This window comes from Giraffa tippelskirchi, chromosome 1, assembly GCF_054371585.1.
Source record: "Giraffa tippelskirchi isolate mGirTip1 chromosome 1, T2T-mGirTip1v1.2.pri, whole genome shotgun sequence".
Classification (NCBI taxonomy): domain Eukaryota; kingdom Metazoa; phylum Chordata; class Mammalia; order Artiodactyla; family Giraffidae; genus Giraffa; species Giraffa tippelskirchi.
In genome coordinates, this window is record NC_137275.1 from 48,239,240 (window position 1) to 48,256,680 (window position 17,441).

General features: G+C 36.7%; 2 protein-coding genes across 4 annotated transcripts in view; one reads left to right on the top strand and one right to left on the bottom strand.

Annotated features, from left to right (window-relative positions):
* GABRG1 (gamma-aminobutyric acid type A receptor subunit gamma1) overlaps positions 1 to 17,441 on the top strand; it is an 88,535-nt gene that overhangs the window by 14,131 nt on the left and 56,963 nt on the right. For all 3 annotated transcript variants that reach the window (XM_081519208.1, XM_081519279.1, XM_081519342.1), the window contains one exon: positions 10,943 to 11,091. In XM_081519208.1, the coding sequence (XP_081375334.1) occupies positions 10,943 to 11,091 (149 nt within the window). The remainder of the gene's footprint in view (positions 1 to 10,942; positions 11,092 to 17,441) is intronic.
* On the bottom strand, positions 1,500 to 2,266 carry LOC145517136 (dynein light chain Tctex-type 1). Its single transcript, XM_081519435.1, has one exon. It carries the CDS (start codon positions 2,216 to 2,218, stop codon positions 1,877 to 1,879), a length of 342 nt encoding a protein of 113 aa, XP_081375561.1. The 5' UTR covers positions 2,219 to 2,266; the 3' UTR covers positions 1,500 to 1,876.

The window sequence follows — 17,441 nt, forward strand, 5'->3', positions numbered from 1 at the left end:
TTTCTGGAGAAATATCAATAACCTCAGATATGCAGTTTACACCCTTATGGCAGAAAGCTTAAGAAGAACTAAAGAGCCTCTTGATGAAAATAAAAGAGGAGAGTGAAAAGGTTGGCTTAAAACTCAACATTCACAAAACTAGGATCATGGCATCCAGTCCCATCACTTCCTGGCAAATAGATGGGGAAACAGTGGAAACAGTGACAGACTTTATTTTTGGGGGCTCCAAAATCACTGCAGATGGTGACTGCAGCCATGAAACTAAAAGATGCTTGCTCCTTGGAAGCAAAGCTATGACCAACCTAGACAGCATATTAAAAAGCAGAGACATTGCTTTACCAACAAAGGTCCATCTAGTCAAAGCTATGGTTTTTCCAGTAGTCGTGTATGGATGTGAGAGTTGGACTATAAAGAAAGCTGAGCATCAAAGAATTGATGCTTTTTAACTGTGGTATTGGAGAAGGCTCTTGAGAGTCCCTTGGACTGCAAGGAGATCCAATCATTCCATCCTAAAGGAAATCAGTCCTGAATATTCATTGGAAGGACTGATGCTGAACCTGAAACTCCAATACTTTGGACACCTGATGCAAAGAACTGACTGATTTGAAAAGACCCTGATGGTGGGAAAGATTGAAGGCAGGAGGAGAAGGGGACAAGAGAGGATGAGATAGTTGAATGGCATCACCGGCACGATAGACATGAGTTTGAGTAAGCTCCAGAAATTGGTGATGGACTGGGGAGCCTGGTGTGATGCAGTCCATGGGGTCGCAAAGTGTCCGACATGACTGAACGACTGAACTGAACTGAACAATAATGAATTCTCTGATTAAAGCCAATATTTACAGTTCTTAGTCGTTTATTTTCTTTAGTCACTATAATTTTACCTATGAACATCAAGAGGATTTCTAATATTCTTTACATTATTATTCACTTATTTTGTGAATTTTCTTTTATTGTGCACTGTATGTCAGACTAAGCAATAATGTTATCATATTGAAAAGCTTAGCCCTGGCTTTCAAGGAGCTTATAGAGCACCATAAATAAATAAAGTAATTGAATAAGATGCAATGTGATTAATTTATGATAGAGTTAAGCACTGAATAGACTGGAAGCACAGGGTGGAATACACTTACTTAATACTCTAGGCATGCTTCCCTTCTCCCTCCTCAGGCTTCCAAAGCATTCATTCTTCTCTAGTGCCTTAAGTGATGGGTCCCAAATTCTTTTGTGCTTATAAGATAATCACAGAATTGAGTAGACTATCATTTCACCTCTGAAGGTTCAAATCTGTAACATTGTTATCTATCACTCTTACTTACTTTGCTTCCCTACCAACATTTATCAACAATGAAAATGATTCAGCATCACTACCCTAAGAAGAACTCTATACTAAATAAATAAGCTGTAGAATATACAGGCAAAAAGAAGAAAAAGAATTAAATTTTTAAAATTTTATTTTCTCTCACTTTTAAATCTAAAATCAGTGCCTACAAATACTCTTTATTTTTTTTTTTAAATCAGAATAATTTATTATTCTAACAAAAAGTACAAAGTATGGAAAATTAGTGTATTCGAATCGTTTCAGAGAGTAGAGAAAAGTTTCGCACTAGCAGATTTCGGCTTTTAGCACCTTTGAGAAGAAACATTCCGAGTTAAGACAAGGGGCAGAACGGGTTCCTGACGGCCTGCGATGACGGAGCCTCTGACTCGGTGTGCGGGTCCGAGAGCAGTGTGGTCATTTGGTTTTTCCTCTACATGTTGAGCGTGCCACAAACACACTTAGAATGAGAAAGGTCATCAATGAATAGACAGCTGGTGGTTAGAAGATGGGAAAGAAGTGATGGGGTGGAAGGAGAAAGTGTGGGGGGCGAGGCTGTCAGATGGAGAGTCCGAAGGCGCTGACGATGCAGTACATGGTCTTGTTCTCCCATCGCACGGTGCAGCTCCCGTCGGTGGAGCTGTCCCAGAAGCACGAGCTTGCCGTGTGCAGGCCCGCTCCATTCTTCTGCATGATCACACAGGTCACGATGTACTTAAATGGTTTCCCCAGCTTGGTGAGTTGGCTTAAGGTCTGTTCCACTACGTTTGTGGTCCACTGATTGACTTTGCTGTGCTGATAGGCGTTGCCACCGATGGCACTTTCTATGGCCTCTTTTACGATGTTGCTCACTTCATCAACAACAAAAGCAGTCTCCTCGGCGGCCTGGTAGTCTTCCATCTTGCCGCCCGTGCGTCGCCGCCGCCTCCCCGAGTGGAGCGCACCACGCAGGCGCGCTCAGACCAAAATACTCTTTAAAAGTTAGCTCCTGTAGGCTTTGACTTTAAGTTAGAGTCTACTTAGAAGCGTTAGAACATTATATTTCTTCCCTGGAATCTGTCAGGTGACTTATGGAAATGTATCTGATGTTTACAAAAAAAACACTAATTTGTCATGAGCAACAGTTCACCGACGAGAACTGGCTTTTGAGTTTCATCTGCACTGACTTAACAGATTAATGGAAGGATCTTCCCCAGATGTCAGAACAAGGACACCTGCATTGAAGTCAACTTTATATGAACTATATACAGGGTGACTATACAATTTATAATTCAAATTAGGCTTTTTGTGAGTGAAAGAGTGTACTATTTATAATTATTCTGGGACAACAGGTGCAAATCAAGATTGTCCTGGGCAAATCTTGATGAATGTTTACCCTATTTATGAAAAATAGTTTATATTGATTGATTGACTTGTTATATATATATATTTTTTTTTTTCTAGTTGTAGAGATGAATTCTTTCATGATTATATGCATTAGCATATCTTGTCTATACTTAACCTATCTCTTAGTTATCATAAGTTTAAATTTTTACTTACTGTATTAAGAAGAGTAATATACTCATTAAAGTATTTTTACATTGAATAATTTACTATATATTTACTATAATCAGACTTGTAAATGTATTAAAATAGCTTAGTAAGACATAAATACAGACTGATTCATGACCAGCTGAGCCACAGGGAAGCCCCAAAATGCTGGAGCGGGTAGCCTATCCCTTCTCAGTGGATCTTCCCAATCCAGGAATCGAAACAGGGTCTCCTGCATTGCAGGTGGATTCTTTACCAACTGAGCTGTCAGGGAAGCCCAATATTGATACAGGCGACTCAAAAAGCTTTCTTTAGTAACTGGGCACAAGGGTCAATCAAGGAATGTGAGAAGCAAAAGCCTCAGGGAAGCAGATGCGAAGATGGGATTAGACATGTAAAAGATTTGTGAGAGAGATGCCCAGCAGGGTAAAGGAGAGGAAGTGGAAGTAAGCAGAGAGAGCCTTCAGATAATAATGGAGATCTGACCCCTATGAAAGAATAAGGCAAAGAAAATGTTTGATTCAAAAGTGTCTCAGAATAGAGTACCCTCTCAACAAGCTTTAGTCAGGCCTTCCGGATTCATCCCACCAAAGTTGCCATCATCCTGGAGGAATGGGTCTGTACTACCATTGCCACAATGGGGAGTTATTGCCTGAAAGCTGCCCTGGGGAGCTTGGATCTGGTGCAGACACAGTGCTGGTCCAGAGAACTGGCAGCTGGGCTGTCAGTAAACCATATTCCCATCCCAGGAGAGCTGAGTGGCAACTTTTTAGGGCTGCCATATTCATTTTCCTGGCAGAATATAAAGTTCTACTTCTCTCCATAAAAGCCTCTATTTAATTATTTAATTTTTATGATTAGAAATTTATTTCAGGGAATTATCTGGTGTATAGGAAGATGCAGTTCATTTTTAGGTAGGTATTAATGTCAAATGAACTGCTTTTCATGTATTTATATTATAAAATTATGCAAAATTATAGCAGCATACTATTAATATACATAAAAATTAAATTTTCTATAGCTCCATGAGTGTAGAACACTTAGTACATTCATTATACTACTTTCTTATTAAATATTTCACTACTTTATACCTAGGGTTTGATAAAAGCAAATTATTATGTTACTTTGCATATAACACTAAATTATGAAAATAATTTTATATTTTTACAAGACACTTCACAATCACCAATTGAGTGGATAAATCCATTAGATGCTATAGGCATATAATAATTTACTTAAACATGATCTTGCTGTTTAAAGTTTGTGCTACTAGACATAACATTGTGATAAGCATCTTTGTATATAATGGTTTTCTGTACTGTTAGAATGTGCTGTGCTGTGCTTAGTTGCTCAGTCATGTCTGACTCTTTGAGACACCACGGACTCTGACCTCCCAAGCTCCTCTGTCCACGGGGATTCTCCAGGCAAGAATACTGGAGTGGGTTGCCATGCTCTCCTCCAGGGGATCTTCTCGACCCAGGGATTGAACCTACATCTCTTGCATTACAGGTGGACTTTTACTGTCTGAGCCACAAGGGAAGCCCAAGAATACTGGAGTGTATTGAAGGCAGATTCTTTACCAGCTGAGCTACCACAGAAGCCCGATTGTTTGAATAGTTATCTCCTTTAATAGAAAATAATATCATACAGGGGTGAGTGATAAAGAATCTGCCTGCCAATGTGCGAGACTCGGGTTCGATCCCTGGGTTGGGAAGATCCCCTGGAGGAGGAAATGGCAACCCACTCTGATATTCTTGCCTTGAAAATCCCATGGACAGAGGAGCCTGATGGGCTACAGTCCATGGGGTTCCAAAAAATCAGACACAACTTAGTGACTAAACAATAACAATGACATGATCATTTAGATCAGGAATACAGCTTTATTTGTCTTTATGTTTTCTGTAGTTGACATATTTGTAGCACTTGTTATTTCCTCTATAAATGAATGAAAGCATTGGATTGAAGATCAAGCATACCTGTGAGGAAATCTTTTTCATCAGAGATAGCATGTGTGATTCCTTGAAATTATCATCCTAACTTCTCAGAACTCAAAGCAGCGACTAAGCATCCTACACATGCACAACCCAAATGCACTTGCTAACTATTTACAAGTGTTGTGTTCTTATAAAGTAGAAGACTCAAAATTCAACCACACTGGATTGTTTAATAATGATAAGATACCACGGAAACTTCAAAGAGAAAATGAGTCTTCAAACTAAATCAATCTTGTTTCAAATTCTGCCTCTATTGTTTAATAGTGTGGGTCCTGGAAATTCTGTATATCTATTGTTTCTCATTTGTAAAATAGGAATAGTAATATTTATTTAATAGGATTACTCTGTATTAAATAGCATAACTTAATATGGAAGAAACTTTGCACACAGTTCAGAAAACATAATAGGAACTTAATGGTGCATTACCGGCACTCAACAGTTGATAATAACAATGAAAACTTCAATCATTAAAATAAACAAATTATAAAATTATATACTGAGGGGTCTATGTATTTCCAGGAATGATAAAATTATATCTATTCAAATTATTTAAAAGAAGTGCTTGAGAATGAATCTAGAAATTCCCAGGGAAATTTCCTAAGAAAATACTACTTGTTTCCCCCAAATGAATGTTCACTCAACATGCATAAATGTTACAGATCTTCCAGCCTATGAAAGACAGTGAGACATTGATATGCTGCGTAAACTATGTTTAACCTATTACAAGTGTTTTTTAATCCATAAAATAATACCAATATGATATTAAAGTAGTTAATATTCTGAAGGCAATTTAGAAAACGTAGAAGAAAATGTAGAATAATAAACTATTAATATAATGAAATTTCCTTTCTGTTATTACCAAAACTGAGGAAAGTTAGCTTTGTAATATCATTCAGGTAAATTTTAATATTACCTCTGAGATTTCTGGGAAAATGGGAATATACATCAGTGTGAGCATGTACTTTTGGGATTACCAAGATTTTGTTGCCCTAAAAAATAGGGAAAGCTTTTATATTTTCTGGGAACATCCATTTGACTACAATCATATTGCAAAGAAAAATCAAGTTCTTTTATGTGTAATGATCTTCTCTATCCATCAGATTTTTTTTTATAAAACCAGGGTTTAAAGCTAGATGTATGGCTTAAAGTTTTGGTTATTGACAATATCTCAGCAATTCTAATTCATAAAATTTTGCTGGAGGACACACCAGCAGGGATTCCTAATACTTCAGTATTTTCAACTCCTTAGTTCATAAATGAATGTATCTATGTACATATATATACCTTTTATTGAGAGAAAATAGGAAATTATTTGAAGGAAATCATATAACTATATTTCAGTAGTATATGCTTTTTAAGTTAAATACAGCAAAATAATTATGAATGAACACTTCATTAAAAATTTGTTAATATATTAGGAGTGTAAAATTTGTATACTGTGGTAATAAACTACCCCCAAGTCTCAGTAGCTTACAAAAGGGATAAAATTATATACTCTAGTAATAAACTACTCCCAAATCTTAGTGACTTACAATTCTAAATGTTTATTTCTCACTCAGGCTACGTGTCCATTGTAGGTCAACTGTGGCTCTGTTTAGGTTGCCTTCACTCTGATAGAGAAGTCATAGAGTAGTCGCCTCTGAGTGTGACTGGGTCTTTTCACAGAAGGACAAGAAAGATATGGTAAACATGCATTGACATTAGATCTTCTGCTTGGTAGTGGCACATGTTACATATTCCATTAGGCAAAACAAACTACTGAGCCAAACTTGAGTTTAGTGAGTCAGGGATGTATAATTCTCTTTGAGGAAGGAGAACTCAGGTCACATGACCAAGTTAGAAGCCAGTGAAGTGAAAACTATAATTATCTGACAGGAAGAAGATGAGAAATATTGAGAAGACTAACACATCCCATTATCTTTAATAACTATCAATATAGGGACTGTGAAGATGAAACGAGGCACAAATATTTCAAAGGTTAAGTTTTTATTTACAATGTTAATTTATACTCTTTACAAGAATAAAAAGGATGAACGTTAACTAAACTTACTGTGGTAGTCATCTTGCTGTATAAATAGATGAAATCATTGTGTTGTACACCTTACACATATACAACGTTGTAAGTCAATTATATATCAATAAAACTGGAAAAAATGCTAAAAGAGATAAGGACTGAATTAGCTAAGATGTTTAGGTCCACAGCAAAAGAGAGCTGAATGAATAGTGTAGAAATAACAACTAAAGCTATTATGATAAACATCAATATCTATTGTGGGAGGGAAGCCCATCTCTGAAATGTATGTAAGTAAATAATTTATTATAGATTTACCTAATTTTACCAATATAAAAGTTTATATATATTTTTCACTGGGGACTAAGATTTACTAAAGGTGAGTGTAAGTCTAGGATGATCTCACTCAAATGATGATTGGATAATTCATGGGTAATAAAGATGAATATTTTTCATCCTGGTGCCTCAGCTTCCCTAGTAGCTCAGCTAGTAAAGAATCTGCCTGAAATGTGGGAGAGCTGGGTTCGATCCCTTGGTTGCGAAGATTCCCTGGAGAAGGGAATGGCTACACATTCCAGCATTCTGGCCTGGAGAATTTCATGGAGTATACCATGGACTGGCAAAGAGTAGGACACAACTGAGCGACTTTGACTTTTCAAAGATGAATATATTGCAGCTGAGGCTTCCCAGGTGGCACAGTGGTAAAGAATCTGACTGCCAATGCAGCAGATGCAAGAGATTTGGGCTCAGTCCCTGGGTTGGCAATATTCCCTGGAGTATGAAATCGTCACCCACTCCAGTATTTTGCCTGGAAAATTCCATAGACAGAGGAGCCTTGTGGCTAGAGTCCAGGGAATCGCAAGCAGTTGGACATGACTGAGAGACTGAGCTCACACACACACACACACACACACACACACACACACACACACACATTGCTACCACAATATGTTTCTAATATAATTCCTAAGTAAATTGAAACGTTATGCTTGTTAAACACATAGGTATAGCAAGAAACATTTGCTGTGGGACCAGGTTTTGAGTTTCAGTATTGCAAACAAATGAGTTTGTGCTTTCTTTAGTTCCCTGCAAACTTCAGTTTCCTCTTTACAAAATAAGGCAGTGGGTTATTTGATCCCTAAAGTCTAAATTCTAGTCCTAAGATTTGATAATCAGAGTTTTCAATTATGTATATATGGAGAGTGAGTCATTCACTTATGATTTGAAAAGACAATCTCCAACCAAATTGTTGGAATAAGTGTCTGGGGTCTGGGTTCTTCTCACTTAGAAGGAAGAAGCATCAGTTCAGTCAGTTCAGTCACTCAGTAGGGTCTGACTCTTTGGAACCTCATGGATTGCAGCACTCCAGGCTTCCCTGTCCATCACCAACTCCCGGGGCTTTCTCAAACTCATGTCCATTGAGGCGGTGATGCCATCAAACCATCTCATCCTCTATAATCCACTTCTCTTCCCAGCATCAGGGTCTTATCAAATCAGTCATTTCTATGCATCAGGTGGCCAAAGTATTAGAGTTTCAGCTTCAGCATCAGTCCTTCCAATAAATATTCAGGACTGATTTCCTTTAGGATGGACTGGTTGGATCTCCTTCCTGTCCAAGGGACTCTCAAGAGTCATCTCCAACACCACAGTTCAAAAGCATTAATTCTTTGGCACTAAGCTTTCTTTATAGTCCAACTCTCACATCCATACATGACTACTGGAAAAACCATAGCTTTGACTAGATGGACCTTTGTTGGCAAAATAATGTCTCTGCTTTTTAATATGCAGTCCAGATTGGCCATAACTTTCCTTCCAAGGAGCAAGCATCTTTTAATTTCATGGCTATAGTCACCATCTGCAGTGATTTTGGAGCACCCCAAAATAAAGTCTGTCACTGTTCCCATTATTTCGCCCTCTATTTGCCATGAAGTGATGGGAACAGGTGCCATGATCTTAGTTTTCTGATTGTTGAGCTTTAAGCCAACTTTCTCACTCTCCTCTTTCACTTTCACCAAGAGGCTCTTTAGTTCTTCTTCACTTTCTGCCGTAAGTATGGTGTCATCTGCATATCTGAGGTTATTGAGATTTCTCCTGGCAGTCTTGATTTCAGCTTATGCCTGATCCAGTCCAACATTTCTCATGATGTACTCTGCATATAACTTAAATAAGCAGAATGACGATATGCAGCCTTGACAAAGTCTTTTCCTGATTGGGAATCATCTGTTTTTCCATGTCCAGTTTAACTGTTGCTTCTTGACCTGCATACAGATTTCTCAGGAGGCAGGTAAGGTGGTCTGTCTCTTTCAGAATTTTCACAGTTTGTTGTGATCCACACAGTCAAAGGCTTTGACTTAGTCAATAAAGCAGAAGTAGATATTTTTCTGGAACTCGCTTGCTTTTTCAATGATCCAGCAGATGCTGGCAATTTGGTCTATGGTTCCTCTGTCTTTTCTAAATCCCTTGAGCATCTGGAAGTTCATGGTTCACGTACTGTTGAAGCCTGGCTTGGAAAATTTTGAGCATTACTTTGCTAGCGTGTGAGAGGAGTGCAATTGTGCCGTAGCTTGAGCATACTTTGACATTGCCTTTCTTTGGGATTGGAATGAAAACTGACCTTTTCCAGTCCTGTGGCCACTGCTGAGTTTTCCAAATTTGCTGGCATATGGAGTGCAGCACTTTCACAGCATCATCTTTTAGGATTTGAAATAGCTCAACTGGAATTTCATCACCTCCACTAGGTTTGTTCATAGTGATTGTTCCAAAGGCCCACTTTACTTCGCATTCCAGGATGCCTGGCTCTGGTGAGTGATCATACCATTGTGATTATCTGGGTCATGAAGATCTTTTTTGTACAGTTTTTCTGTGTTTTCTTGTCACTTCTTCTTAATATCTTCTGCTTCTGTTAGGTCCATACAATTTCTGTCCTTTATTGTGCCCATCTTTGCATGAAATGTTCCCTTGGTATCTCTAATTTTCTTGAAGAGATCTCTAGTCTTTCTCATTCTATTGTTTTCCTCTATTTCTTTGCATTGATTACTGAGAAGGGCTTTCTTATCTCTCCTCGCTATTGTTTGGAACTCTGCATTCAAATGGGTATTTCTTTCCTTTTCTCCTTTGCCTTTTGCTTCTCTTCTTTTGCAGCTATTTGTAAGGCCTCCTCTGACAACCATTTTGCCTTTTTGCATTTCTTTTTCTTGGGGATGGTCTTGATCACTGCCACCTGTACAATGTTACTAATCTCCGTCCATTGTCTTCAGGCACTCTATCAGATCTAATTCCTTAAATCTATTTGTTACTTCCACTGTATAATAGTAAGGGATTTGCTTTAGATCATACCTGAATGGTCTAATGGTTTTCCCTACTTTCTTCAATTTAAGTCTGAATTTAGCAATAAGGAATTCAAGATCTGAGCCACAGTCAGCTCCTGGTCTTGTTTTTGCTGACTATATAGAGCTTCTGCATCTTTGGCTGCAAAGAATATAATCAATCTGATTTTGGTTGACCATCTGGTGATGTCCATGTGTAGAGTCTTCTCTTGTGTTGTTGGAAGAGGGTGTTTGCTGTGACCAGATGTGTTTAACACTTCTTCTTTTTATTCTTTGAACTCTATTTCACTCATCTTTCCTTGTCTTCTTTTTTCTACTTGTATTTTAAATACATTTCCTAGACTAATTATTGTAACTTTTCCTACATATATTCACCTTTTAATTTTTATTTTAGTGTCTGGTTTAGAATCACTATATGACTCTGCAGATTGTGGTCTGTGCAAATCTGTGGCCACTACTCACACTATCATCTGCATGATCTCTGTCATTGTAAACAACAGTTGTGGGATGGAAAAATTTTATTTTATTATATTAATATTACATGATTATTCCTTGTATTGATTTCTTCATTTTTGAATATTACTGAAATAGGACAGTTCATATGATAAAGGTATTAGGTATTAGGCTTACTTAGTATAAGATATTTCTAATGTTTTTTTTTCATCTCTTATTACTCCCACACACAATTATAGCAACCTTAAACTATTTTCTAAAATCCTTTTTTGACTGAAATATCATACAAATTTTTCTTTGAATTCCTTAGTGTTGATAAAGCAGATGATGAAGATGATGAGGACTTAACAGTGAACAAAACTTGGGTCTTGGCACCAAAGATTCACGAAGGAGATATAACACAAATTCTCAACTCTTTGCTTCAAGGCTATGACAATAAACTTCGCCCAGATATAGGAGGTAAGTTTGAGTAATCATTTTGGGATTTTGGTGCCTATGAAAGCCACACTTACTGATGTTACTTTAATCATATCCATATTTCTTGATTTTCTGACAAATGTTATAAACTGCTAGGTTTGACACTTATTAGTTAGACTAGTACTGCTTCGAAAGATTCACAGTTTGATGTGGAAAGATATCTAAATATTTTTGATGTCATTATTTTACAACTGCTACAACAAAGGGTACAATAGCAAAGTTTTGAGAAAATAGCCATCCAAGTTTTGATGAAATGCTAAGAGTTATTTCATAAAACAGAATATTTCAAACGTAACTAAGAGTTCTAATTCTGTACAGTACTGCTGCATTGTCTTAGATAATGTAGAATTATAAGCCTTGAGAGTATATTTAGTGTAGGTAATCCAACTTTGTTCTTCTTTGTCAAAATTGTTAGTCTCAGTTCTGTGTATTTTTGTATACAACTTATAACATGATTAACTTCTGTTTCTCCCGTGACAATTTAAAATAAAGGAGCAAAATACATTAATGAGTCAGCAAAGATTTTTATTGAAATTGCATTCAATCTATGATCAATATAGGGAAATTGAAATATTACCATATTGAATTTTTACCAAACCAAATTTATGATCATCATATATCCTTCTATAGGTATTATATTTTTATTAATATTTTCTGAAAGAAGTTCTGAATATATTTTGCTACATTTAATTGTCTATATTTGGAGTTTTTGATAAATAGTTTTTTTTTAAATTTTATTTTGTAAGTTTTTATTAGCAGCATATGGAAATACAATAGACATTTTTCTATCTATTGTATCCTCAGCAGCCTTGCTAAATATATCAACTTTATGTATTGAATGATGATTATTATAAGTAATGACTACTTTGCCAATAGTGTCCATTTTTCAAATAATGAATTTTTACTTCATTTTCAAAAATTATGCTAGGGCTCTTTCTTCCTCCCTAATGTTTAAAATGTTTCTGTGCATCTATTGAAACAATCATATTGATCATATTTTGTTCTTTATTCTATTACCATTTGTTCTATAAATTTGACTGATTTTTAAAACATCAACCAAATTTGCATGCTTATAATAAATGTCACTTGGTTGTGACATGGTAAGATATTTAAAATATCACTAGATTCCATTTGATAATATTTTGTTTTAGAATTTTATATATATGTTCAGGAAGAAAATTATTTTACTTAAAAATTTTTTTTTCAGTTATAAAGTCAAGATTATTCTAGCATCTACAAATGAGTTATGTTTTCCCCTTTTTTTCTTCACTGAAAGAATTATTTTAAATGGGTACTCTTTCTTTTAGAAATTTGAAAGGATTATTTGGTAAAATCATGTTGACCTAGAGTTTGCATTTTAGGAAAAATTTTTAACAGTTCAATTACTTCAATAATCAGTTTTGGTGGGCTTTCAAGGAATTTAAATTTACTAATGTTAAATTGTTTCATAAAACTTTTTTGATATTTTTAGTGATTTTTAGCGCTAAGGATTTTTCCCCTTTGTCACTCATATTGATAAACATTCTTTCACTTATGAATAAATCTTGAAGGACTCAAAACTTTTTATCAGTTTGTCATAAAATGAAATATTGGCTCTGTCAAATTTCTTTGTTGGAAAATTTCTTAAATGTCACTATTTTGTTTATTATGTTAATTTATGTTCTGTGTGTTTAATTTCCTGTGTTCCTACATTGTTTTAAATATTTCATTTCAAAATAGAATTTAGACTTAGTAAAATACTATCTGGGCTTCCCCCGTGGCTCGGTAGTAGAAAGAATTCTCCTGCATGTACAGGAAATGTGGGTTCAATGTCTGGGTCAAGAAGATTGCTTCGAGAAGGAAATGGCAATCCATTCTACTATTCTTGCCTGGAAAATCCCTTGGACAGAGGAGCCTGGAGGGGTACAGTTCATGGGGTTGCAAAGAATCAGACATGACTAAGTGACTCAACAACAACAAAATGCTATCTGTACATGGAATTCCTATAAACCTTTTAAATTACTGTTAACATTTATGTAATCATAGAACCATTACCTAAATCAATAAATTGGTAGTATCAATACAATAATATTAACTAATCTACAGACCTTATTCAAATTATGCTAGATACTTCACTAATGACCTTTTTTTCTCGTTCAGAACCCTAACCAAGGTCATACATTGCATTTTGTACTCATGTCTCCATACTCTCCTCCAATCTGGTATAGTTTCTCAGTTTTTCTCTTTGGTTCATGAACTTGATAACTTTAAAGTATATTAGCCAGAGTAAACCACTCAATTTGTCTGATATTTTTGTTATTGAATTATGCTAGTGCATTTTTGCCAAGAATACCACAGACTGATATTTTGTGCTTTTCTGCACATGTGCTCACAAAATGAAGCAGGGCAAAGGCTAACAGAGTTTTGCCAAGAGAACACACTGGTCACAGCAAACACCCTCTTCCAACAACCCAAGAGACAAATCTACACATGGACATCACCTGATGGTCTATAGTGAAATCAGATTGATTATAAACTTTGCAGCCGAAGATGGAGAAGCACTATACCATCCGCAAAAACAAGACTTGGAACTGACCGTGGCTTAGATCATCAGTTCCTTATTGCAAAATTCAGACTTAAATTGAAGAAAGTAAGAAAAATCACTAGGCAAGTCAGGTATGACCTAAATCAAACCCCTTACAGTTATACAGTGGAAGTGACAAATAGATTCAAGGGATTAGAACTGATAGAGAGATTAGATCTGGTAGACCAAAACAATCCCACGGGAAAAGAAATGCAAGATAGCAAAGTGGTTGTCTAAGGAGGCTTTACAAATAGCTGAGGAAAGAAGAGACATGAAAAGCAAGGGAAAAAGAGAAGGATATACCTGAATGAATGCAGAATTCAGGTTCTGGAAGGGGAAAACATGTACACCCATGGTGGATTCATGTCAATGTATGGCAAAACAAATACAATATTGTAAAGTTAAAAAATAGAAAATAAACAAATTAAAAAAAAAAGACACACACACACACAAAAAGAATAACATGAGAGAAAAGAAGACCTTCTTAAATGAACAATGCAAAGAAGTAGAAACAAACAATAAAATGGGAAAGACTAGAGATCTCTTCAAGAAAATTGGAGATATTAAGGAAACATTTCCTACAAGGATGGGCACAATAAAGGACAGAAACAGGACCTAACAGAAGGAGAAACGATTAAGAAGAGGTGGAAAGAATACACAAAATAACTATACAAAAATGTCTTAATGACCCAGATAACCACTATGGTGTGTTCAGTTACCTAGAGCCACACACCCTGGAGTGTGAACTTAACTGGACCTTATGAATCATTGCTATGAACAAAGCCAGTGAGGTGATGTAATTCAAGTTGAGCTATTTAAAATCCTAAAAGATGACACTGTTTAAGTGTTGCATTAAATATGTCAGCAAATTTGGAAAACTCAACAGTGGGCACAGGACTGGAAAAGGTCAGTTTTCATTCCAATCCCAAAGAAAGGCAGTGCCAAAGAATGTTCAAACTACCATAAAACTGTGTTTATTTCACATACTAGTAATGTTATGCTCAAAAACCTTCAAGCGAGGCTTCAGCAGTACATGAACCAAGAACTTCTAGATGTACAAGATGGATTTAGAAAAGGCAGAGGAACTAGAGATCGAATTGCCAACATTCATTGGATCATAGAGAAAGCAGAGGATTTACATAAAAACATCTACTTCTACTTCATTAACTATGTTAAATCCTTTGACTGTGTGGGTCACAACAAACTGGAAAGTTCTTAAAGAGATGGGAATAACAGACCACCTTACCTGTCTCCTGTGAAGCCTGAAGCAATAGTTAGAACCTTACATGGATCAACTTACTGGTTCAAAATTGTGAAAGGAATATGACAAAGCTATGTATTGTCACCCCGTTTATTTAACTTATATGCAGAATACATCATGTGAAATGCTGGGCTGGATGAATCACAAGCTGAAGTCAAGATTGCCGGAAGAAATATCAGTAACTTCAGATATGCAGATGGTGCCACTCAAATGGCAGAAAGCAAAGAGTGTCCTGATGAAGGTGAAAGAGGAGAGTGAAAATGCTGGCTTAAAACTCAACATTCAAAAAATTAAGATCATGTTATCTGGTTCCATCACTACACAGCAAATAGAAGGGGAAAATATGGAAGCAGTGACAGATTTTATTTTCTTGGGCTCCAAAATCACTGCAAATGGTGACTGCAGCCACAAATTTAAAAGACGTTTGCTCCTTGAAAGAAAAGCTATGACAAACCTAGACAGTTTATTAAAAAACAGAGATATCACTTTATTGACAAATGTCCCTATGGTGAAAGTTATGTTTTTTCCAGTAGTCATGTACAGATGAGAGAGTGCACCATAAATAAGGCTGTGGTGGTTTAGTCGCTAAGTCGTGTCTGACTCTTGTGACCACATGGACTGTAGCCTGTCAGGCTCCTCTGTCTATAGGATTCTCCAGGCAAGAATACTGGAGTGGGTTGCCATTTCCTTCTCCAGGGGGTCTTACCTGTCCAGGAATCGAACCCTGGTCCCCTTCATTGCAGACAGATTTACCAACTTTACCAACTGAGCAAAGAGGGAAGCCCCCTAATGAAGGCTGAGCACCAAAGAATTGCTGCTTTTGAATTGTGGTGCTAGGGAAGACCCTTTAGAGTTTCTTGGACTGCAAGGAGATCAAACCATTCAATCCTTAGTGACATCAACCCTGAATATTCATTAGAAGGACTGATGCTGAAAGTGAAGCTCCAATACTTTGGCCATCTGATGCAAAGAGCAGACTCATTACAGAATACACTGATTCTGGGAAAGATTGAAGGCAGGAGGAGAAGCGGACAACGGAGGAGGAGATGGTTGGATGACATCATCAACTCAATGGACATGAATTTTAAAAAACTACAGGAGATGGCCTGCTGCAGTTCATGGGGTTGCAAAGAGTCAGATATGACTTAGGGACTGAACTACAACCTCCTATAATTTGACTGCTCTTTCCTTTCACTTTTATATAATTTCCTGAGCATATCCTTTCCTTTCTAGCACATAAGATATTTCAGGCTCATCTTGATCCAGGAATGGAATTCACTATATCTCTAAAAATTCCTGGATCCTCATTTTGTAGAATGATATTTAGAAACCAAGATCTGGGTACTTGGTGGTGGTGGTGGTTTAGTCGCTAAGCCATCCAACTCTCGTGACCCCATGGACTGTAGCTTGCCAGGCTCCTCTGTCCATAGGATTCTCCAGGCAAGAGTACTGGAATGGGTAGCCTTTTTTTTTCTCCAGGGGAATCTTCCCAACTCAGGAATCAAACCTGGATCTCCTGTATTGCAGGCAGATTCTTTACCAACTGAGCTATGAGGGAAGCTTCCCTGATAGCTCAGTTAGTAAAGAATCCACCTGCAATGCAGGAGACCCTGGTTGGATTCCTGGGTTGCAAATATCCCCTGGAGAAGGGATAGGCTACCCCCTCTAGTAGTCTTGGGATTCTCTTGTGGCTCAGCTGGTAAACAATCGGCCTACAATACGGGAGACCTGGGTTGGGAAGATCACCTCAAGAAGGGAAAGGCTACCCACTCCAGTACTCTGGCCTGGAGAATTCCATGGAATGTATAAGTCCATGGGGTCGCAATGTCAGACACCCGTACAAGGGTCCTTGGTATATTCATTAATAGTGAGGGTCATTGCTTCTTGATTTCATTGGACAGACAGAGAAAATATACGTTCTACTTACACATTCACAGGCATTCCTGTGTGTATCCATGTGCACATGTATTATGAACCATGAGTCCAAACCTTTCACTTTTCCTTGTTTGTAACTTCTTTTTTCCAACAAATAGGTACCTGGTTCTCATCTTCCCATCGTATATTTTCTTGTTTGTTCAATTCTAATAAATACATAAAGTGGCTCTATAATTTTATTAAAAATTAACATGAATAAAACACTTCATGTACAATTATTTTTGTGTTTATTTTTGAAGTATGTAATGAAAGCACTGTTCCCCAAAGTTACTTAGTTCTTTTCTTCCCTATCCCTGTTTGGTGTTGTTATGTTACTCATTTTTTAACAGTTTGGTTTCAGTGTTACTGATTATATTCCACTTTGAATGGAATTCATCTATATTTACTTTAAGCATTTGTATGGTTTTATTTCATTTAATTCCTTAATGCACTTGAACTTTATCCTGTGTATGGTGTAAAGTATGAATCTAATTTTTATCTTTTTCAAATGGCTTTTCTGTTGACTCAGCATGATTTATTAAAAAGTCAATCTTTGCTTCCATTACTTGAGATGTCAACTATATATTATATTTT

What these genes read in the sequence shown, in the direction of transcription:
- LOC145517136 (XM_081519435.1), bottom strand. Translation starts at nt 2,218, where the DNA reads ATGGAAGACTACCAGGCCGCCGAGGAGACTGCTTTTGTTGTTGATGAA.